Genomic DNA, 24,919 nt, shown 5'->3' with positions numbered 1-24,919 from the left:
TTTTTGTGTGTGTTTTATGTGGCGAACAGCGCCACCTGTTGGCGATGACCGGAAGTGAGCGCGAAAACTCAAAGTAAATGGATATTGTTTGTGATGAAGTTAAAGAGCAACATATTAAAAGGACATTTTCTCAAATGCAGGCAGCACATGTGAATGATAATACACACACACACTCACACACGAGGTTCGTATAGGGTTAAGTGAAAAGAGCCGCTGTGACATCATAGCCGTGACGCGTGTGATCCGGAGCGCTCGCGCCGTCGGGAATCCCGTTCCCGTTTGATGAAGCGCGTCCCGGTAAACATGACACATGTAGCGAATCCTCGCTGATCCGTCTGGAAAATAACGCGAACGGAAGGAATAGACTTTCGGGATCGGTCGTTATTCTGACGCGGAAAAAAGTCTCTCGTAAGTTTGTTTTCCGTTTGTTTTTTGTCATGTTGAACGTTTGAGTCATATGAGACTCTGATGGTTTATTTACTGAGAGACCATGAAGTTTATGCGCAGATAAAGTTTCAAAGAGAGTTTTCTGTTGACAGATCGCGCGAAGAATTAAAGAGCTGATGATAGATAGATAGATAGATAGATAGATAGATAGATAGATAGATAGAGATAGATAGATAGATAGATAGATAGATAGATAGATAGATAGATAGATCGATAGAATAAATGATAGGTATATATATCTCTATATATAGAGAGAGAGAGAGAGAGAGAGATTAGGAATATAGATAGATAGATAGATAGATAGAATAAATGATAGGTATATATCTCTATATAGAGATAGAGAGAGAGAGAGAGATTAGGAATAGCCTATAGATAGATAGATAGATAGATAGATAGATAGATAGATATGTGTTTTTGTAGGTGAAAGTTGTTTTGGGGTGATTTGGGGACGATCTGTGCTCTTGCGACACACTGGCACACAGTGTGTATTTACTAACCTGATAAAAAAAACACTCACTAAACTCCAGGAACGGGCTGTAAAATCACTGGAAATCAGTTTGAAGTGGTTTCATTCATCACAGGACCAACATTATGTAAAAATACAAACATGAAGAAGCCATCAAGGCCACATAGTCGCCCACTCTCATACCCGAAAAAATAATATGTTGATGTGAACTTTGAGATGTTTGTGGTGGGACCCGTTCATTGACCCTGAAAGGTCACGACCTGCCGCTTAACATTAACACATCGTCGGCTCTGTATGTGACGGACCTCCAGAAGCATCTCAGAGATATATGAAGTGTGTCGGTTCTGAACATCTCAGGTGTGGTTATTGAACACAGACTTCTCCTCCTCTTCTTTCCCTCGTCTCTATGTCTGTAGCGGCAGGTTCCTTCCTTCCTTCGCTTGTGATTTTCCCAGTCCCCCCCCCCCCCCCCCCCCCCCCTCTCTCTCTCTCTCTCTCTCTCTCTCTACATGATTTTATTTTCTATTCTCACATGAAGAAACTGGAAAAGTTTGAAGGGATTTGGAAGGTTGAAATTTTTTGGTGCTGGATTAAAAAAGATGAATTGCATTTTTTGTAGTTCTATCTATAGATTTTGAGTAGTTCTGTGTGAATTTTGTAAGTGATGTGATTTTTTTTAAACTTGATTATGTCTTTATACTTAATGTTTTGTAGTTAACCCTTAAACGCATACATGGGCTCTTTAGTGACCCGGGACGTATTTCACTACCCTAAAAATAATACAGTTATAAAAGAATGCCTGTTTTCCCATTTACTATTTCCCGACTTGAGGTGTGTAACGGTGTAAGTATATTTTTTCTGCACAACAATAATTGAATCTGAAGTGCAATTCACATTTATCTGATACACAATGATGAAGTGACGTTTCATTGGTAGTTACCGCAGGCAGAAAACAAAAGAATAGGAAGAATCATCAGCAAATTTTCGGGAGTTCGAAACAGCGTGCCAAAGCGAACTTTCCGGAAAGGTTTGTGGAATTAAAAAATCCAGTGTGGATAAAATCCTGAAGAGAAATCTGCCAATCAGAGAAGTCGCTGTTGCCATGGAAACAAAGATCTGCAGCGCTTGTCTACTTCCATAAAGCATTGCGAATGATGTAACTACTTATGTTTATCTATGTTTTATATGTTATATGTTATCTATAAGTAAGGTTTTCTTTTATGTCATTCGCAATGCATTTTAAGTACAACAGTACGTTGTTGTTTTACGAGTTATTAAATACTTTTATGCTTGCTAGAAACAATGTTTGTGAATTCTGTAAGATCTTTCATCCGGAAGGTTTGATACTGGCTCTTTATTGATGGATATTTTGAAGTTCTCCAGGAGAAAACAAACGAGAAAGACAGGTCAACGGGTCTAACGAGCAGCTGTCAATCTGAGTCGCTCATTATTTCTGATTAACTCGTTAACCTCATGCCGGTCAGGAAGTGACATCAGCGCTGCTGTTGCCATGGAGACTAATTTAACCTCTTCAAGTGCTTGCTTCCAGTCCCATGATCCTCTGCTCTTACATATCTGACCTGTTTGGTGGTTTAGGCTTTTTATAAGAGGTCAAAGGTCGTCTGCCTTTCACATTGTAGGGGTCAAAAGGTCATTTGAGCTTTCAGAATGTAAACTAGTCTACTGCACACTACAGGTACATTAACAAGTATTTTGTGTTTAATAAAGTACTTGCATTTAAATAAGTCATTACTATACTGCAGGAATAGCATGCATAGTAGGTGAGCATGTCGCACGCTTCACGGTGACCTTTGACCTCACGCTGCTATATGTGAATTCTGTTGTAATGAAGCTCTTTAGGAAATCTGCTGTGTGTTTGAACACACACATTGATCCACACACTGACCCACTTATCTCAGTCTTCTGACCAATCATGAAGCTCCAGTGGGATCGGGATTGGTGTGTTTGTTGGGAAGGTTGTTGTTGTAATGTGACAATCTGTGCTCTTGTTTATTTGTCTAAATGCGCACAGATTATAATGATTGTAAAAGAATCTTGTGGCTATTATTTCGTTTTATTTTATTTTATCTCTTTTTTTATTACTCTTTTTGGTTTTGTTTGTTTAGTTTTGTTGTAAAGCAGATTATAATGATTATAGAGTAAAGGCTCATTCACATCAGGCGCTAGAGTGAATCCAGGTTTGTTGAGACACTTTGCCATTGAAATGACTGGAAAAATGTGTCCCAATCAACCTGGATTCACCCTATATAACTATAACTATAACGATAACGATAAATGTATTAGCGTCCACACCAGCGGACGATATCGTTCTGTTTATTGTAAGCGCTGCAGTTTTGTCGTCTGTTGCTTTAAATGCTCGAGCTCTTTAAGCAGGATGGATTCTGATTGGCTGTCAATGTTTTAATCATTCATCAGCTGGAAAAAAAATGTTCTAAAAAGTGATTCCAATGATATCGTTCCTTGTATCGCTATAGTTGTGGTGTGGACTCTGTCATTCTTTTACTTTGAGAACTATTTTTTTATTTACGCTATAGTTATCGCCCTTGGTGTGAACAAGCCTTATCCCTAAAAGTTTGTTTTGTTTTAGTTTTGTTGTAAAGCAAGACTGTAGACCAACTCTAACACAAAATTTGTGACTATTATTTATTGTACTTCTTTAGTTTGGTTTAGCTTGTTTCATGCATGTGGGAAACTCTTCTCAGCTCCACAACAATTAACATGTTTTGAACCCACCAGTTACTGAGTGAATGTAATTCATACGTACACCAATCACAACGCTAGCTTGCGATTCAATTATATTTTTCTTTTGGATGTTAAAATATGTTTTCTAAACTTGCGTTTGTTTGTGTTTGTTTGTTTGTGTGTGGAAACACAGTCACAGTTCACAGACTTCAGAGTTTGAGTGGTGAAATGTGCTGAGCTCCAGTGAGAGGCATGTTGTTGGGCCTGCAGCCGCTCCAGTGCCGGGCCTGACTGACCTCTGCTCCTCATTCTGACGCTTTCATTGTTTGTTTCTGCTGAAACTGACACTGAGAAACTCACTCACAGAGCTTTCACCTGTACGATCAGTGTGTGTGTGTGTGTGTCAGAGGTCTGAAGACAGTCTGTGAACATTTGGGCTTTGCTTTGGTTTTGGTTCAGTCACAGAAGTTTCATGTCTCTGCAGCTGGTGTGTGTGTTGTGTTAGTTCCCAGAATGCAGTGCGTCAGTCGGTCGGGGGTGGGCGTACCACAGGTTTCTGGTGTCTTCTGAACACGATACAGCTGTCAAATCAGTGTTGTGTTATTTCAACTGTTCCTCGAATACACACACACACACACACACACACACACTCTTCAGGCACTTTTAAGATTGGACTTCATGAAACTAAAGACCAACTTACAGTACAAAAGACGGTTACATTTTATGTTAAGGTGTCATTGTTACAGTGTAATTATATATTTAAGTAATGAGTGATATTAATGAACAACATGTACTTACTATACGGTTAGGGTAGGATTAGGGTTTGGTTGAGGGTTAGTTGCATGTTATTATGAATAATTACTGTTATTACTATGGTAAATACATGTATGTAACAAGGACACTGTAAAATAAAGTGTTACCCAAAACACATAAAAGCTCATTTGGGTATAATATTAGCATTACTTATTTATAATTATATAGTCTAAATTATATATGTAGTTTTTTCCAGACAGAAATTAAATTTGTGTGCCAACTAATCTACAGTCTTTTTCATTAAATAGTCTTATATTAAAATTATACAGTCAAACCAAAAATTATTCAGACACTAGTAAATAATTTATTACTAGTGTGATCAGGACACTGTAGTTCATTAATGTCAGTGAGGAGAGCAAAATAAAGTAAACTGTGACATATTACACTCAAATATTCTTCATTCAGTGACTACCAGTGACATTAATAAACATTTGGGACCAAAACTGATTCGGACACTTTGAGCTGATCATGTTTTGCTGAAGTGTTTTGTCTTTAATTGCTAATGCTCTTTTTACACACAGGCTGAACACAATGAAGCATTGCTTGGTGATTGGTTGAGCTAAACTGGTATTATCTAATTGTGTAGTTAAATTTAACAGCTGACAGATATTCAACATAATTCATGTGTGAGACAGTCTAACAGAAGGACGGACAAAACCAGTCAAATATCAACTGAGTTCTGCTCATATTTTATTACCATTTTCTAAACTATAGCGAATAAACTGTGATAATGTGAGAAATGTTGAAGGTGTCTGAATAATTTTTGGTTTAATTGTAATTGAGCTAATATTTTATATGCTCAATATGTTAGTGTAATTCTGGGAAAACTGTAATTTCAATAGGAAACATGGGAAAATTGAAACAAAAACTGTGCTCAACAAACCATTTCATCATTAGAATAATGTCTTATAATTGCAGAATTATGAATTATGGCACATAAAACGTGTGTTTTCCAGTTTTTAAAATGTGTGTTTCTCTCACAGATGCTGTTATGACCGCGGCGGCTCATGAGCGTGTTTGAATTTCTGGAGATGGACGGAAGAAACTCGGCCTTTGTGGCCGGGAGGAGCAGATTACCCAGAGATCCCGGGGCAGTGGGCGGAGTCTGTGTGGCGAACGAAGACTCCTCCCCCTGCATTAGCCAGGGGGAGGGGCCTGATGACGAACGATTTGAGGATGTGCTTTGTGAACTTGGAGGAGGGGTGGAGCTTAACCTGGAGCTGGATGTGAGGGAGGAGCCTCAGGGGGAGGAGCTTAACTGGGAGACGAATCGACATGAGGCGAACGAACTGGAAGAGCAAAGCAACACGAGCAGTCCTGAACCGACAGCAACCTCCACAGGTGAGGATAATGATGGTGGTTATGGGGGGTGATTACTTTCGCACACTTTTATACGCGTTCGCAGAATTTCATGAAGTTACATGAAGTGTTTGATTGATTCTCGCATAGAAATGCAGTTCTGTGTGTGTGTGTGTAGATCTGTGCAAAGCGTCGCCTCTGTCAGAGCAGCTCCTGCGGGGCCGAGACGAGGGGGCGGGGCTTAACATGGAATGTCGAATCTGTGGAGACCGAGCCTCGGGATTCCACTACGGCGTTCATGCCTGTGAGGGCTGCAAGGTCAGAGGTCACCGAGGTGTAACGAGTACCTGAAAACCACACTTGAGTAAAAGTACAGATACCTTGCAGTGAAAATGACAAGTTACAAGTCACCAATTTCAATGCAAAAGCTTTCTATTTCAGATAAATGCTGTTCTTTTGAACTTTCTGTTCATCAAAGAATCCTGAAATAAAAATGTAAATGACAGTTTTCAACATCGATAATAATAATTAATGTTTTTTGAGCATCAAATCATCATATTAGAGTGATTTCTGAAGGATCATGTGACACTGAAGACTGGAGTAATGATGATGAAAATTCAGCTTTGATCACAGGAATAAATTACACTTTACTGTATATTCACATAGAGAACAGATGATTTACACTGGAATAATATTTCACAATATTACTGTATTTTTCCCCCAATTTTTTATCAATTAATTAAATAAATGCAGCCTTGGTGAGCAGAAGAGACTTCTTTTAAAAACGTTCTTACCGATCGAAAACTTTTGAACGGCAGTGTATACTTGTTCAAAAATGTATTCAAGTAGAGAGTAAAAGTTGCTAATATTTTTGATAGTAAAACTAAAAAGATACTTAAGTACAGTAACTAATTACATTTACTCAAATACTTTACGCCACTGAGAGGTGCTCGCATCATACTCCATAAAATCTCTGTCTCCATAAAAACTGTGTCTCTGTGTCTCTCAGGGATTTTTCCGGAGGACCATTCGAATGAAGTTGGAATATGATAAATGTGAGCGCAGCTGTAAGATCCAAAAGAAAAGTCGGAATAAATGCCAGTTCTGTCGATTTCAAAAGTGCCTGGTGCTCGGGATGTCTCATGACGGTAAGCGAAACGACAACAGACATACGCGAACAATAAAATATTGACTTCTAGACTACAGTGGCTGTGTTTACATGCACAGCTTTTGTGTCAATCGGATGAATGAATCTGATTAGTGTTTACATGAACGCTAAACATGTGATCGGGTTGATGTGTGTGTTTATATGTCACAAGCTTCAAGTCGGTATATATTTTTTGACATGCGCACATTACACGAATTCTCCTACATTGGTTCTTTATTTGTTTTAAACAGCAGACTTAATATTGATCCATTTCTGGTCATAATTTGGAGACGATGAGTGTATGAGCCTGCAGTAATAATGCCCAAACCCAGTTGTGTGTGGATGAGAGTCTGAAGCAAGCACTGGTGGTCGTCCGGCTCCACTTCACACACACAGGGAAAGCAGGATTATAGGAGGACGGGAAACTCATTTATACGACACAGGAAGAACAGCTCGTTCAGCGCGTCAAGCGTCATTATGCTATTTCTAAGTCATATGTGGTTTATATGGTTTTCAATCCGATCAAGTGTTTACATGTCCTCTCGATCGGATCAGAAAAGGAATAAACCCCCCCTTTCAATCCGATCGAAATTTCGTTCGGATCGAGCTCAATCAGATCGATTAAGGTGTTTGAAGGCTTTTCAGTCCGATTGAGCCGTCAATCCCATTACTAACGCATTATGTGGTCGCATGTAAACGTAGCCAGTGTTGACTGTGATTCTGTGTTGGTAGCGATCCGATACGGACGGATGCCGGAGGCAGAGAAGCGTAAGCTAGTCGCGGGGATGTTAGCGGGGGAAAAGAGCTCCCAGACCTCCAGTGGTTCAGATCTGAAGTCTCTCGCCAAAAGGGTCAACAACGCCTACCTGAAGAATCTCAACATGACCAAGAAGAAAGCTCGCAACATCCTGACGGGGAAGACCAACGCAAGCCAGGTAACCCTGCGAGAAACGGCAAACGTTAAAGGGATAGGTCACCCAAACATGAAAATTCTGTCATTAATTACTCATCCTCATGTTGTCCCAAACCTGTAAGACCTTCGTTCATCTTCGGAACACAAATTAAGATATTTTTGATGAAAACTGATGGCTCCAGGTGGGGGTGGGGGGGCTCCATTGACAGCTATTTAATGAACACTTTGAAGGCCCAGAAAGGTAGGAAAGACATCATTAAAATAGTCCATGTGACTGCAGTGGTTCAACCGTAATTTTATGAAGCGACGAGAATAGGGTTGTGTTCCAAAAAAACTACTTTATTCAACAATTTCTTCTCTTCTATGTATGTATCAGTCTCCGACGCGCGTTCACATTCGCGCTCTTCTTCAGAGAAGAAATTGTTAAATAAAGTCGTTATTTTGTAAGTCGTAAAGTTTTCTCGTTGCTTCATAAAATTAAGGTTGAACCACTGCAGTCACACGGACTATTTTAACAATGTCTTTCCTACCTTTCTGGGCCTTCAAAGTGTTAATTAAATAGCTGTAAATGGAGCCCGCCCGAGCCATCAGTTTTCATCAAAAATATCTTAATTTGTGTTCCGAAGATGAACGAAGGTCTTATGGGTTTGAAATTTCATGAGGGTGAGTAATTAATGACATTTTTGGGTGAACTATCCCTTTAAAAACATTGTCAATGAAGATGCTCGAGAAAAACAAACTGGTTTCTCTTTGTGTCCTCCAGCCGTTTGTCATTCATGACATGGACTCGCTGTGGCAGGCGGAAAACGGGCTGGTCTGGAATCAGGTGATTAACGGAGCTCCGCCCAACAAGGAGATCGGCGTGCACGTGTTTTACCGCTGTCAATGCACGACCGTGGAAACTGTACGAGAACTCACCGAGTTCTCCAAAAGCATCCCGGGATTCATCGACCTGTTCTTGAACGACCAGGTAACGGAATCAGGACATGAGGTGTAATCCATGAAAACGACTTTTTCCGTTAAAACTAGGCGAAATCGTACCCTACATCGACAACGATATGCTTAAAACTGAGAAGTTTCTCCTTTGAGTTTTCTGCGTACAGACGACAGCATTGTCAAAACGATCCCCATTCACACGGATCCGCGAAAACGATTAAAAACGCTGTATTCTGCTGCCAGGCCATTTGGTGGCGATGAAACACTATACATTGAACACGTAATACGCATGTGCATGATGTCATCGTCTTCAGAGATTCACGTTTTTGTTGTTTACACGGAGACCGTTTTCAAAAACTTGCGCTTTGAAACCCGTTTTCAAAAGTTTGCGTTTTCAGGCACTCAATACGCCGTTGTCGTGTAAACGAACAGCCAAAACGCATAAAAAGTTTTTCGTTTTTAATTGAAAATAGTGCGTTATTTGAGTGCACTCATTCAATCCCACAATGCACCGTAGTAATGAGTGTATAACTGATGAACAACTCTACGGCTAGAGAATACCCATAATGCACTGTGAGAGTTGTGCACTGAATGAATTCCCGCGTCTTGCCAGGAGATGGCGCCGCAGCTGAATCAATCATCCATCCATTTTCCAAACCGTGCTGGACCACCGTAATATCATACAGGTATAAATTCCTTTTTAATTGGTTATTAAATTATTTAATTACGGTTTATTCATTCTAGTTTCCATAGTCAAAATAAAGTCCGAAATTCTCGTCCAAAATTTTTGCACGTTAAAAAATAAACAGACCTCACGTTGTGTCAATCACGCTTACACACTGCCTCCGAAACTTTCGTCAGTCATAAAAAAAAAACGGATCAGGTTCGATTTTCTGCGTTTTCCGCATCCGTAGCAAGCATTATGAGAGATGTTTTGACAATTTAGAGCCACTGAATGACAAATACGAAAAAATGCATACGAAAATTTTGGTGTAGGTGGCGATTTCGAACACAGCACTAGTAGATAGATAGATAGATAACTTTTTAATGTCATTCAACTGTACATTTTGAGTGCACATATGAACGAAATTCAGTTTTTTGTTTTACGCAAGAATTCTTTTTACGAACTGTGCGTTTTCTCGACTCTTGACTAGCTTGCCTTTGCTCCCCAGGTGACGCTGTTGAAGTACGGCGTCCACGAGGCGATCTTCGCCATGCTGCCGTCGCTCATGAATAAAGACGGGCTGTTGGTGGCGAATGGGCGGGGCTTCGTGACGAGGGAGTTCCTCCGCAGTCTTCGCAAACCCTTCAGCGAGATCATGGAGCCGAAGTTCGAGTTTGCGGTGAAGTTTAACGCTCTCGAGCTGGACGACAGCGACCTCGCCCTGTTCGTGGCCGCCATCATCCTGTGTGGAGGTGAGCTTTCGTCGACTTATGTGAGATTGGGGTGTTTTTGACGGTCAGGTTGATCTCTGTGGGTGTATTTGAGTGCATGTAGGATGTTTTTGAGACTTTATGGGCAGGGTTTGAAATTTCATTTGGATTTCATACATTAATTTCTTATTCAAACAAAATCCTGCTATCCAGCATCTCCTCCTCTTCCTCTTTCATCCTCAAAAATATGTTTTAGGTGGACAGATCAATACAGTAAAAAGAACATACAAATTTTTTGTAGGATGTTGGAAATAACAATGTCTTTTCTGTTAACCAAATGCTTTTTAATCTTTAATCATGATGACTCACGAGTTGAATATTTGCGCTAGATCTGCGCAGATTTGGCTTTCACGGATTTACACGAACCCAGCAAAGTGAGTAAACATAAGTAACACGCCAAATTTGCTAGTGATTTGACAGCGTTGGCGGGTGTTAATTTCAAACCCTGTTTATGGGTATTTTAAGGTTTCATTGTGGTGGTTCTTTAGGTACACTGGTTGTTTGGGGTGGTCAGTAAGTATTTTTAGGGCGTCAGTGGGGTGTTTTGGAGGGTCATTAAGTATTTAGGGAGTAATCTGGGATTTTGAGTTTCATAATGGAACTGCAGTAAGAGAAATGACGTACAAATCAAAGCGGTTTGTGCATGTTTCCTTGAGTGCAGATCGTCCAGGACTCATGAACGTCCATCAGGTGGAGGAGATCCAGGACAACATCCTCCAGGCCCTCAATCAGCACCTGACGCTCAATCACCCCGACGCCGGCTTCATCTTCCCCAAACTCCTGCAGAAGCTGGCCGACCTCCGGCAACTGGTGACGGAGAACGCTCAGCTGGTGCAGAAGATCAAGAAGACGGAGTCCGAGACGTCGCTGCACCCGCTTCTGCAGGAGATCTACAGGGACATGTACTGATCCAAACCATTCCAGGCTCGCGGACCAAATCACTGTGATCTTCAGCTCTCGAGTTGCTACTTTTATAAAACTCTTTGGATCTTATGCGACTGGATGATTTGTTACTGAACTGAACTCTAAAGCAGGTCGAGAGACGTCATCGTAAACGTAATAAAGACCCTCATTTGCTGCTCAAATCTGCCTCACATATGCTTCACAACTTCTTTAACCGAATCTTTAAATCGCAGCAATGCATTCCCGTTGAACTATTCACAATGTCTTTGACGACAATAATTTTTTGAGTTGTTTAAGGACTTTTTTTTTGTGTGTGTGTGGGGGGGGTATGGAAAAACGTCGCCAAATGACGTTAAATATCAAAGGTTGCTGCTACTAGAGAAACCCATTTTGCTCCATCTATTTTGGGTCGGTTTGCAGGCTTGTAACGTTGAGTTTTACTTGTACGTCCTTTGTCCTTTTGCTATGTTTGCAAGTCTTGAAGGCCAAAAACACGCGACTTAAGTATGCTAACGTGATGAAACAAGATGTTAGCTAACCTAACTTTAACCTGCTTAGCAAAATTTCCAACTGTTGCGGCGTCTTGACCGTAGTTGAGCTGACTGTAGAAGAAGACAGATTGCGCTAATGTCTGCTAGCGCCCCCAGTGGCGAAACTGAGAATGCAGCACATACTTGCATTGTTTTATGAAGTGAAACTTTAACTAGAAGTGTGTGCATTCACATACTTCATGAAAAAACACATTTTTACAAATAATCGTCCAGAAAAAACTTGTGGAAAATTGTAGCGCTACACAACAAAAGCTTTTCCGCCAAATGACGTTAAATATGAAACGTTGCTGCTACTAGCGATACCCATTTTGCTCCATCTATTTTGGGTCGGTTCGCAGGCTTATAACGTTGAGTTTTATACGTCCTTTTGCTATGTTTGGAAGTCTTGAAGGCCAAAAACGCAATGCTTAAGCATGCGAACGTTATCAAACAAGATTTTTTATTTAGCTCTTAGCTACATATAAACGTTTCAACAGTTTAACTAGCTTTAACTAACCTGCTTAGCAAGACTTCTAACTGTTGCGGCGTCTTGATCATAGTTGAGCTGACTGTATAGAAGACTGATTGCGCTAATGTCTGCTAGCGCCCCCAGTGGCGAAACTGAGAATGCAGCACATACTTGCATTGTTTTACAAATTGTTTTCTGACGCGTTTCATAACAAAACAAGACGTGTTTGCACTCGCATACTTCATGAAAAACACAGTTTTTAAATAATCCTTCACGCTTCAAGATATGAAAATTCAATCGCTGATGAAAAGCCAATGCCTAAACCAGATGTTCTGCTAGTTCTAGCTGGTTCTACCTGGTTTAAGCTGGTCTCCCAGTCTAACCAGCCAAAAAAAGTGGCCAAAACCTCTCAAAAACAAGGTAGGAGGCTAGCTAAGACCAGCTGGTTGAACTGACCGAATATTATTACAACTTTTAAAACCTCAAACTTTCCGTTTTTTTAATTGTTTATGTTTGTGTTTCTAAGAAATGATACTGTGATCACATTTATATATCAGAGTTCAGATCGGTGATTGAATATCTGACTCCAGAGTTTATATAAATATTATTTAATTACGCTTTATTAGTTAGTTTCCCGAATCAGCGGTTACGGTCAACAACACGACATATATCGCTGTGACCTTTGACCTTAAGCGCATTGTAGGCCTCAATCTGATTTAATTTCATTCGTGTCATGGTGGTGCTGCTAACTGGCTCATGTAGACATGACATGCTGTGAATCTGTGCGTTCTGACCCGGAAACGAGTGCCGGTGAAATGTGTGCGAGTCTTCCTGTCGGAGGGGCCGTTTGTTTCCTGGTTATGTGAACGATGTGGACAAGAACTGACTGAACTGTTGCAGGGTGATGTTTTCTACAGGCTTTTGTAAAACATCTGAATAAAACTACAGGGTAAAACCTCACAGATTGATCTTCTGGGCTGTTTCATAAATGATTTTGCTAACCAAATGAACATCTCTTATGCTCACACAGGGGTCACTGGATTATTGATGAGGTAAGTGGACGTTTTAGAGGGTTTGTGGATGTTTTAGGGCGTCATCAGGGTATTTTGGTGTGTGTGTGTTTGTAAGTCTGTAAGGGGGTGATAGTTTGTGGGAATTTTAGGGCGTCACTGGGGTGTTTTGGAGGATCAGTGGCGTATTTTCAACAGTCAGTCTAGTTTTTAGTATAATAAAGAGTTTTATGGTGTTTTAGGGTGTCATTTAGGGTGCCTTATGATTTCTAAATAGCCTAATGTGAGATTGGGGTGTTTTTGAGGGTCAGATTGAGTGTATTTAGGTTGTTGTTGTTGATTTAGTGTTGCTGAGTATTTTAAGTGTTCATTGTGGTCTTTATTATGTGGATGGTCAGTTCTGTGCTATTTTTGAGGATAAGTGGGTGTTTAGGGCGTGATTTAGGGTCCTGTGGAGGGTAAGTTGTATTCAAAGCTTGATGTGACAGTGAGGTGTCTTTGAAGATCAGTGTTTTTGAGGTTTTTTTAGGGTCAATGCATATTTTTAGGGTGTCATTGGGGTGTTTTGCAGGGTCCGAAGGGTGTCTTTGGTCAGTTGTTTACTGGGTGTTTTTGAAGGTCAGTGGGTATTTAGGGTGCTTAAGAGTTCTGAGTAGCCTAATGTGAGATTGGGGTGTTTTTGACGGTCAGGTTGATCTCTGTGGGTGTATTTGAGTGCATGTACGATGTTTATGAGACTTATTTTCATTGTTTCATTGTGGTGGTTTTATAGGTACACTGGTTGTTTGGGGTGGTCAATAAGTATTTTAGGGCGTCAGTTTTGGAGGGTGAACAGTGTATTAGTTAGTCAGTTGTGTTCTGGTTATTATCGAAGGTTAGTGGGTATTTAGGGTGTTCGGGGTACTTTATAGGGCCATTTGTGTTCAGAGTAGCCTAGTGTACAGCCTAGTGTACAGCCTAGTGGGTGCTTGTTTTTGAGAGTCGTTATGTATTTGGGGAATAATCTGGGAGTTTGAGTTTCGGTGGGTGTTTTTGAGGGTCACTGGGTGTCTTAGGAGGCCATTGGGGTGGTTTGAGGGTCACTGGTGTTTTAGGGGATCATTGGGGTGTTTGGAGGGTCACTGGGTGTCTTAGGGGGTCATTGGGGTGTTTGGAGGGTCACTGGGTGTCTTAGGAGGTCATTGGGGTGTTTTGGGGGTCACTGGGTGTCCTATGGGGGTCATTGGGGTGTTTGGAGGGTCACTGGCTGTCTTAAGGGGTCATTGGGGTGTTTTGAGGGTCACTGGTGTTTTAGGGGATCATTGGGGTGTTTGGAGGGTCACTGGCTGTCTTAGGGGGTCATTGGGGTGTTTTGAGGGTCACTGGGTGTCTTAGGGGGTCATTGGGGTGTTTTGAGGGTCACTGGGATCATTGGGGTGTTTTGAGGGTCATTGGGGTGTTTTGAGGGTCACTGGTGTTTTGAGGGTCATTGGGGTGTTTTGAGGGTCACTGGTGTTTTAGGGGGTCATTGGGGTGTTTCTGAGGGTCACTGGGTGTTTTAGGGGGTCATTGGGGTGTTTCTGAGGGTCACTGGGTATTTTAGGGGGTCATTGGGGTGTTTCTGAGGGTCACTGGGTGTTTTAGGGGATCATTGGGCTCATTGGGGTGTTTTGAGGGTAATTAAGTAATGTGAGTGTTTCGAGTCTTAGTGGGCGTTTTTGAAGATCAACGGGTGTTTTATGAGACAATTGGGGTGTTTTTGAGGATCACTGTGTATTTCAGGGGATCACTGGGGAGCTTTTAAGGGTTGTTAAGTATTTAGGGATTAATCTGGGTGTTTTTGAGTTTTAGTGGGCATTTTTGAAGATCACTGGGTGTTTTAAGGGATCATTTGGGTGTTTTGAGGGTTATGTAATCGGGAGTAAGAGGGTGTTTTAGAAGATCACTGTTTTACGAGATCATCGGGTGTTTTTGATCTTCGCTGAGGTGTTTCGAGGTTCAGATGCTCAGTGAGATGTTTCTGAGGCTCACTGTGTGATTTAAGAGTCGTGATGAACCGCAGGGCGTGAGAGTCAGTGAAAGGTTTCCGAAGGTACGTGCTCTTCCTCTGAGTTGTGCTCTTCTGTTTTCCTGGACGTTACGTATGTTTCCTCCGCTACAGTACGTTTGTTCCCCCTCAGCTGAGGTCGTGACCCCTCTTTCGGTTTGAGTTGTTTCCTCTCTTCAAGGTCAGTATGTAAATGCATAAGGAACAGAACAATCATATGGGTCACAGGATAACACACGCCCATCTGAACCTGATTATGATTATCGTTATGAGTGATTGTTTGTGTATGACTTTTGTTTTAAGTGTGTGTGTGTGTGCACGTGAATGTGCTCTGCAGATGTTGTATGAACAATGTGGCCCCAAGCAGCATAACTCACCCTCTCTCCATTGTGTGTGTGTGTGAGAGAGAGAGAGAAAGAGAGTGTGTGTGTGTGTGTGATGGTTAGGTTTAGGGGTCGGGTTAGTGTGTGTGTGTGTAGGTAGGTTTAGGGGTCGGGTTAGTGTGTGTGTGTGTGTGTGTGGTGGGTAGGTTTAGTGTAGGGTGATGGAATAAACAAGTTTGTACAGTATAAAAACCATTACGTCTATGGAATGTCTATTCCAAGTATAGCAAAACAAACCTGTCTGCGTGTGTGTTTGTTTGTGTGTGTGTGTGTGTGTGATGGGTAGGTTTAGGGGTCGGGTTAGTGTGTGTGTGTGTGTGTGTGTGTGTGTGATGGGTAGGTTTAGGGGTCGGGTTAGTGTATGTGTGTGTGTGTGCGTGTGTGTGTGTGTGTTCTGCGCAGGTTCCCCGTCCCAACAAGAGCTCTGACTGCAGTCCGGATTCAGTGGTTTCTCTGCTGGTCTCCCGCTGACTAAAACAAAAGGGTTTAAGTGTTTGAACAGGATTTGGTCACACGAGATGCTGAAATCTGCCTAGCTCAGATTAGCGGATCAGCGCGCGGATCATGCGGACGAGAGGAATGCTGAATGTGCTGTTACGAAACCAAACACACTCATAAACGTGTCACTGAATTACCATGAGAGGATTTCTTTAAGGTTGTCGGGAGTGTTTTTAAGTTTTGCAAGTAATTGAGCTCTCAATAATTCAGTTCTTCACGCCCTCTTGTGGTCAAATGTGGGAATTACATCCTGTATTTTGCTTTCTTATGGTTTCACAACCGGGATATTAAAAACAATAACATGTACAAAATTCAATATCATTAAAAAACTGTAAAATTAGTTGTTTTACAAAAAAAAAAAAAAAACATTTTATATTTATTTATTTATTATTTTTCTCTGCAGTGATTTGGTGATGGTCTATATATATATGTTATATATTATATATTATATATGTTTGTGTGATGATTTATGAGTGATTTCCAGGCTCTTTTAACACCCGCTTCCTCCCGCGACTCTGTCATGTCGTTGGCTAAGCGCTAAGAAGATTACGATTGACTCTTTATCTCTGAACGGACACGATACAAACGGTAGGAAGAAACTCTAAATTACATTGTTTTTTATTGCTTTCTGTCAGTGTGTTTTATCAGCAGATGAATAATAAATCAGGCCTGTATGATTATACTGGGATACTGGGAGACAGTGACGACAGTGATGACGGTACGACACACACACTTAGTGTTAGTTTTCATTTTAAACAAAGTACCAGTTTTGGACTCTAATATATTGAGATAAACACTAACTTGAGTTGGTTTTGGCCACATTAAACAGATCCAAACTCAAAGAAGCTGCTGGCGGCTTCCTGGGAGAATCTATCCATCATGGACAGACTGGGATTAAAGAGGTAAAGACTAGGGTTGGGTTTCGTTTACATTTTAACGATTCCGATTCCAATTTAGATTCTGCTTATCGATTCCGATTCTTTTCGATTCCTAATTTCGATTCCAATAAGGTAAAAAAATAAGTTTTTGTTTTAGATATCATTCACATTTAGTCTTATTGCAAAACATTTAATTGTGTCTGAGTATCATGAACAGAAATCATCAGGATAAAGAACACTTACACAAGGAGCGTTTGCTTGAGGTTTAAAAACACCATAGAAGAACAACTAGCAGAACTTATATAAACTTAAAGCTTTATTTAAGACAATAAACACTCAGTAATTAAAAAAAAACAAAAAAACAAAACAAATTTGCAATCTCAAAAAAAGTGTTATTTATAGTGTTATTATAGAGAGGAATATTAGTGTTATTATAGAGCGGGAATATTAGTGTTATTATAGAGCGGGAATATTAGTGTTATTATAGAGCGGGAATATTAGGGGAATATTAGTGTTATTATAGAGCGGGAATATTAGTGTTATTATAGAGCGGGAATATTAGAGTTCTTATAGAGCGGGAATATTAGAGTTCTTATAGGGCGGGAATATTAGCGTTGTTATAGAGCGGGAATATTAGCGTTGTTATAGAGCGGGAATATTAGCGTTGTTATAGAGCGGGAATATTAGCGTTGTTATAGAGCGTGAATATTAGCGTTGTTATAGAGCGTGAATATTAGCGTTGTTATAGAGCGTGAATATTAGAGTTGTTATAGAGCGGGAATATTAGCGTTGTTATAGAGCGGGAATATTAGCGTTGTTATAGAGCGGGAATATTAGCGTTGTTATAGAGCGGGAATATTAGCGTTGTTATAGAGCGGGAATATTAGCGTTGTTATAGATCGGGAATATTAGCGTTGTTATAGAGCGGGAATATTAGAGTTGTTATAGAGCGGGAATATTAGAGTTGTTATAGAGCGGGAATATTAGCGTTGTTATAGAGCGGGAATATTAGCGTTATTATAGAGCGGGAATATTAGCGTTGTTATAGAGCGGGAATATTAGCGTTATTATAGAGCAGGAATATTAGTGTTATTATATTATATGTTATATTAGGAATATTAGGCTGCTGTCACTTTAAGAGCTGCACGGATCCGATACACTGATACACATGAACACAGAAAACAGAGTCTCTCGCTTCAATGGTTTAAAGTCATATTGAAATGCTCACAGATGAATCGATAAGAGGAATCTAAATTAAAATTTTATAACAAGTATCTGATTCCTGACCTCAAGTAATAAAGACCCACTGAAACAAACTCACAGTATCAGGCTGCTAATGCTAACGCTAACTGGACATGTTTCTCACAGCAGTGTGGAGATGACGGAGGACGAGGTCGAGGTGAGTCTCTCTCAGAGAGAGTGTGTGTTAGATATAACATCCCCAGACGTCACTAACACCTGTGCACACACACACAGAGCGCGTTTACCCAGTTTGCACTGGGGTTTCGCTGTGACCAGTTCACGCTAACGCAGCGGCTTCAAGCGGAGCGTCACGAGCGTGTCGTCGCGGAGGAGAATCTGCAGAGAGAACTGCTGCACACCAGAGAGATGCTACAGGTACAGCAGAACACACACCTGAGACTCTGCTGAGCGGCGCGAGGGCATTCTGGGTACAGTGATCAAGTTAAATTCATAAATCTGGCGCACGTTGAGAGTTTAGAATGAAGAGCTCCAAATCATATTCAGTGTGCAGCTTCAACAACGTCAGTCACTTTAACAGGGACTCAAACCTCTTTTTAGTTGTGATATAGTGTCTGTCTACATTACACGCAATTATGACTTTATATCACGCAATTCTGACTTTATATCACGCAATTCTGACTTTATATCACGCAATTACGACTTTATAACTCGCAATTACGACTTTATATCACGCAATTCTGACTTTATATCACGCAATTCTGACTTTATATCACGCAATTACGACTTTATAACTCGCAATTCTGACTTTATATCTCGCAATTACAACTTTATATCTCGCAATTACGACATTATATCACGCAATTACGACTATATCACGCAATTCTGACTTTATATCACGCAATTACGACTTTATAACTCGCAATTACGACTTTATATCTCGCAATTACGACATTATATCACGCAATTACGACTTTATAACTCGCAATTACGACTTTATAACTCGCAATTCTGACTTTATATCACGCAATTACGACTTTATAACTCGCAATTCTGACTTTATATCTCGCAATTACAACTTTATATCTCGCAATTACGACATTATATCACGCAATTACGACTATATCACGCAATTCTGACTTTATATCACGCAATTACGACTTTATAACTCGCAATTACGACTTTATATCTCGCAATTACGACATTATATCACGCAATTACGACTTTATAACTCGCAATTACGACTTCATAACTCGCAATTATGACTTTATATCACGGGATTCTGAATTTATAACACAATTCTGACGTTATATCACGCAATTGTGAGAAAAAAGTCAGAATTGCGAGATAAAAAGTTTTTTTCTGTGGCGGAATCAAGCTTCCATAGTAAAAGTCATATATTGTAAACCAAATGCACTGTAAAATAAATTAAACTTTCATAACTTTTTGTCCCAATTTCCACACATAAGGGTATAGAAATGAGATAAACCTGTGAACTTTTATTTTAACGAAAAATGCAGTCAAGCTTTTATTTTGGCGGATATCAAGTTTACCAGAGCGTCTCATTACAAATCTAGTGAAATCTCTCACAGTGCATTATGGGTATTCTCTAGCCGTTGAACGTACATCAGTTGTACACTCATTATTGTGGTGCATTGTGGGATTGAATCAGTGCACTCAATAACGTCCACTATGGTTTCGGAAACCACTACAAATGGCCGTTCCCTCAAATAACGTAATTTTGTGTGTATGTGTCCGTTCAAGCGCAAGTAAACGTGAAAGAGGAATCAATTCGGTGCCTTTCGCCTCTTCTTCTGCGTTTAAAATCGTTTGAATGTGTAAATTGGCAAGACAAAACACGTCCAAATGATAAACGTTCACTCTATGATGGTTAAACTTAGCAGTTAGTCCACGAATCTCATGCGTGCCGAAGCGTGGGGCTGCTGATCCGTGCTGTTGTATCTTTAGGGGGCGGGGTTTATGGAAGAGTAGGTGTGGTCAAAGTACAAGTGGGCGGGGCTAGTTCAGTGACTGACACTGCTCACAGTTCGGATCAACTACGATCCTAATAATTAATGAACACACCTATCATCATAATTGTTAACTTGCAAAAATGTTGCTTGGCAAAAATGTTGGTACTCAAAAAGTGCTTCCCTACACGTTATAAGGGTTTGTGCTGTCCTGCAGGTGTTGTATGAGCGTCTTCCAGATGTGGATAGCAGAGAGATGGTGGAACAGATGAAGAACAACCTGCAGATGCTGGAGAGCAATGTGGACAATGTTGTGAAAACAGCAGAGATGCTTGGAGCCGCACACCAGGTACTTCACATCACAAAACCCGCATAGACCGTTCATAAACCTTTTCACAACCATGTTTGCGCATCAGGAAGCGCGTGTCAGTCACGCCGTGGAGATGATGTCGGTTCACGTGGAGCATCTCAAGAGACGTCACGCATCAGAGAGCGAGGAGATGCTGGAGGCCAGGAAGATGCTGCAGAGGAGGAAGCATCGATTACACAGCGACTCCACAGGTCAGTGCTGCCCCCTTGTGGCCTGGAGGATAAATAAACCTGTAGGGTTACACAACACCGTTTTCAACTAAAAACTTAAAACTTTTTATGGCCGTTCATTGACACGACAATGCCGTTTTAGGTGCCTGAAAACGTAAACTTTTGAAAACGGGTTTCAGTGCTGCCCCCTAGTGGTCTGGAGGATAAATAAACCTGTAGGGGCCGCTTACACAACACCGTTTTCAACTAAAAACGTAAAACTTTTTATGCGTTTTGGCTGTTCATTTACACGACAACGGCGTTACACGACAACAACTTTTGAAAACGGGGTTCAGTGCTGCCCCCTAGTGGCCCGGAGGATAAATAAACCTGTAGGGGCCGCTTACACAACACCGTTTTCAACTAAAAACGTAAAACTTTTTATGCGTTTTGGCTGTTCATTTACACGACAACGGCGTTACACGACAACAACTTTTGAAAACGGGGTTCAGTGCTGCCCCCTAGTGGCCCGGAGGATAAATAAACCTGTAGGGGCCGCTTACACAACACCGTTTTCAACTAAAAACGTAAAAAGTTTTATGGCCATTCATTGATACGACAACGCCGTTTTAGGTGCCTGAAAATGCAAACTTTTGAAAACGGGGTTCAGTGCTGCCCCCTAGTGGCCTGGAGGGTAAATTAACCTGTAGTCTTAGGGGCTGCTTACACAACACCATTTTCAACTAAAAACGTAAAACTTTTTATGCGTTTTGGCCGTTCAATTACACGACAACTGCGTTACACGACAACAACTTTTGAAAACGGGGTTTCAGTGCTGCCCCCTAGTGGCCTGGAGGCTAAATTAACCTGTAGTCTTACATAATCAGAGTTTTCTTCAAACAGATGACCGGGACCTGTTCAGACATTCATCACAACAGGTAACTGACCATGATTGAACTATTAGACTAAATCAGTGACTCATGCATATCTCTAGACCTTACTTTGCATATTTAAAGAGCAAGTTCACCAGACTAAATACATGTAAACTTATGATCTACTCACCTTCATGTCATTACGAACCCCTTTTTGTAGGTTTATGCCACTCTACTAGTGACCAAATGCCTTTTATGTTGTTTGGAGCTTGATAGATGTAATGACTATGAGCTGTAATTAACATTTGTCTTGTATTATTCTGAAATGTGTTTAACCATAGCCAATACGCCGCAGGGTAAGCGTCACATTACTCCCGACTCCATCTGAGGTATGTTTCTGGATCATATTCCAGCGTTTGCTTCTGGTTTGATTGTCTGGAGGTTTTTACAAGATTTTTTATGACTGCAGTTGAAGCATCTAGAGGCTTCGTTTCTGGAGAACTGCGAAACCAGTGCGGACGCAAAGCCTGATACGCAAGCAGACAGGAGGTAAAACTAGACTAGACTAGTAGCTTAAGATTTATTTAACCCGAAAATATGACTGTTTCCTGTGTGCGTCTCTCAGACAGGAAGTAGTTCCAGCAGATTCTCCTGTGAACAGTCTAAACCAGTACGAAGACAGTGACAGCAGCATGTTTCAAAGGTAAAACTCGTGACATATGTGACCCTGGACCACAAAACCAGTCACGAGTCGCACGGGTATATTTGTGGCAATAGCCAACGATAAATTGTATGGGTCAAAATTATCGATTTTTCTTTAATGCCAAAAATCATTAGGATATTAAGGAAAGATCATGTTCCATGAAGATATTTTGTAAATTTCCTACCGTAAATATATAAAAAAAAATATTTTTGTGAGTGGATGCAGAAAAATTGCGAACATAAATGGACAACTTTAAAGGCGATTTTCTCAATGTTTAGATTTTTTTGCACCCTCAGATTTTCAAATAGTATTATTTCGACCAAATATAGTCCTATCCTAACAAACCATACATCAACGGAAAGCTTATTTATTCAGCTTTCAGATGATGTATAAATCTCAATTTCAAAAAAATGACCCTTTGTGACCCTTTGTGACGATCTTTGTCTTCGACAGTGTGACACAAATGTGCCATCGCCGTCGTTATTCTCCAATCAAACCCAAAGAAAGTTCATGTGAGGGGGAGGAGTCAGAACAAGGGGAGGAGTCAGAACAAGGGGAGGAGAACCCTGAACTGTGCGTTTACAGTCATGTTCATCTTAATTTATGCGCATAATTCAGACCACTGACATGTGATATGTTTGCAGGTGTCTCGTGGCACATCGGCGCCCCCTGGTGTCCTGGAGGTTTCCATACGGATGGATCGTCAGAGCGATTTCGCTCGTGTTCGGTCTGATAATGCTGATAGCAACTCTTTTATATGTATTCGTGAGTGTTTGTATAAATCACTGATGGTTTAGTGTTGTTATAGATCTTAATGGACTAGTTTAGGTATGAATAAACACTGTCTGAATCATGACTGTTTCTGTTTTGGGTGGCTTGAATTGAGTTTGAGTTTATTTGACATAAAAAGTAGCAATACAACATTTAAGGATAACACAATGAAGTTACATTAACTTATTTCCATTGTGGTCCTTGATTTTTTTTAACGAGACGAGTATCATTGACTTTGGGTTTCCACCAGGTGGCGCTAGTGAGTCACACTCACTCATTCACTCATAGACAGCAGATGAACGTAACTGGATTATAGAGTTAAATTCACTTTAATCCCTGTGAATGTGGCTGCTCATGTGTCCTGAACGCAATACAAACAGGTTGGCATTAAATATTCTTGTTTATTTCAACTGAATGTCCTCCTTTCTCCTGAAACAGGTGCAAAGCCATGGCAACAGATTAATGACTCTAATTAACAGTATTCAAATTCATTGAGAAGCTTCAGATCGTGCTGCTCATTTCATGCTGCTTTCATTTGGATTGTCAGTAATGGTAATGAATGCATGAGAGACATTAATATTCATTAATGCAGTTTAATAGAGGCGTCAAATAAGCCTGATCTGGATGAGATTAAACTTTCTTCTTCATTCTGCTGAAGTTATACAAACTCGTACAGACGTTTGCTAATGATCTCCTGTTTCCTGTCCTGTGAATTTCAGGGCATCTTAACCCCGCCACATTCTTCTGCTCAGCCAATCACATCTCAGAATGAGAAGCAAGATCAGGAAGTGCTCTTAATTTTCTGCTCAGGTCATTTTAACCGGATTAAAGCAGCTCAGAGGAGCTGAAAATGTTCTTAAACGAACATCTACTGTAGAAAAAGATGCAGATCATCATCTACAGGATTAAATTATTACCACTGAACTTTTTTGTTGATTTAATGGTTTTATAAAGGATTATTTATAAAAGTGATTTTATAATCAAATTTTTTTGACTTTGAAAAACAATGTGCATGACATAAAATAATTAAATTAATAATATATAATATTTTTTAATACTTCATATATTTTGTAAACAAAGTATCGAAAGAATTACAATTAATTCACATTTATTAATCTACGTTCTATTTATCAGTATATCACATTAGGTCATTGTATTGGTATGCATCAAAAATAAATTAATACATTTATTTATAATTAAAAATTATATAATCATTTATATGTGTGGTTTGTGTGTAATTTATATGGCAATAAATACGTTTTAATATTATGTAATTATTATAATATTATGTAATATAATCTCGGATGATTATGTGTAATCGTTGTAACTGAATTATGATGTGATGATGGGAACGAGCTCGTGTGAAAAGACGTGCTGTGACGTCACGCTCACGGACTGAACATGTGCAGAGACTCTAGATGTGATTAAACATGAGACTGCAACTCATGGAGATTCATGTGTTCAGCAACTCTGGGGTCAATATGTCTCACTTTAGAGCATATAATCATATTATCGACAGATATTATGCATGTGATTATACACACACGGTGCTGATAAGCAGAATGAACTCAAGCATGATACAAAAACTATATTAGATTATAAGACACTCACTGAAATGATACAGTGCGCACCTGTTCACCCAGGCGCGTGCACACACACACACACGCGCGCGCGCGTGTCAGCAGTGCTCAATTACACGTTAAGCTGCACACATCGCAAGCACATGTTCTAAACCACAGACATGTAATTAAAGCTGCCTGTTTACATATTGTTTTGAAAGAAAATATATTCTTTTGTACAACATTTACATTGCTGTATATACTATAGGCTACATTATTTCCAAGTTATTCCCCAACTTACACCAAAACTAATAAAACAAGTTTTGTTCCTTCACCATTAAAGTACAAGGCAGTATATTTAACGACATATATCATTTGCCACTTGATTTGAAACGCATTATTTGCAGGGGAAGGTTATTGTGATTTTTTAAAAATGTTTTATTAGTGCTTTAAACAACAAAACAATACAA

General features: G+C 40.2%; 2 protein-coding genes across 3 annotated transcripts; both read left to right on the top strand.

Annotated features, from left to right (window-relative positions):
- The first annotated feature begins 223 nt into the window (after positions 1 to 223).
- Positions 224 to 13,029, top strand: pparda (peroxisome proliferator-activated receptor delta a). Its single transcript, XM_084117548.1, has 8 exons — positions 224 to 408; positions 5,413 to 5,770; positions 5,907 to 6,046; positions 6,738 to 6,876; positions 7,608 to 7,810; positions 8,552 to 8,758; positions 9,897 to 10,140; positions 10,820 to 13,029. Exons 2-8 carry the CDS (start codon positions 5,437 to 5,439, stop codon positions 11,065 to 11,067), a joined length of 1,515 nt encoding a protein of 504 aa, XP_083973674.1. The 5' UTR covers positions 224 to 408; positions 5,413 to 5,436; the 3' UTR covers positions 11,068 to 13,029.
- Positions 13,030 to 16,506: 3,477 nt separating this feature from the next.
- On the top strand, positions 16,507 to 22,993 carry LOC311085123 (inositol 1,4,5-triphosphate receptor associated 2). 2 transcript variants are annotated; one of them, XM_084117550.1, is made up of 12 exons: positions 16,507 to 16,695; positions 16,807 to 16,879; positions 18,227 to 18,254; positions 18,332 to 18,472; positions 20,243 to 20,374; positions 20,442 to 20,586; positions 21,448 to 21,482; positions 21,758 to 21,805; positions 21,886 to 21,965; positions 22,042 to 22,119; positions 22,573 to 22,692; positions 22,764 to 22,993. In XM_084117550.1, the coding sequence occupies exons 1-12, from the start codon at positions 16,629 to 16,631 to the stop codon at positions 22,906 to 22,908; spliced, it is 1,092 nt and encodes a 363-aa protein (XP_083973676.1). In that variant the 5' UTR covers positions 16,507 to 16,628; the 3' UTR covers positions 22,909 to 22,993. The 2 variants fall into 2 exon arrangements, with proteins under 2 accessions (XP_083973676.1, XP_083973675.1); XM_084117549.1 differs by having other exon boundaries at positions 16,508 to 16,695; positions 18,224 to 18,254.
- Positions 22,994 to 24,919: the final 1,926 nt, after the last annotated feature.

This window comes from Abramis brama, assembly GCF_963993115.1.
Source record: "Abramis brama genome assembly, chromosome: 6".
Taxonomy (NCBI): Eukaryota; Metazoa; Chordata; class Actinopteri; order Cypriniformes; family Leuciscidae; genus Abramis; species Abramis brama.
Note: the sequence above shows the minus strand (reverse complement) of the source record. Positions and strands in the feature narration are given on the sequence as shown.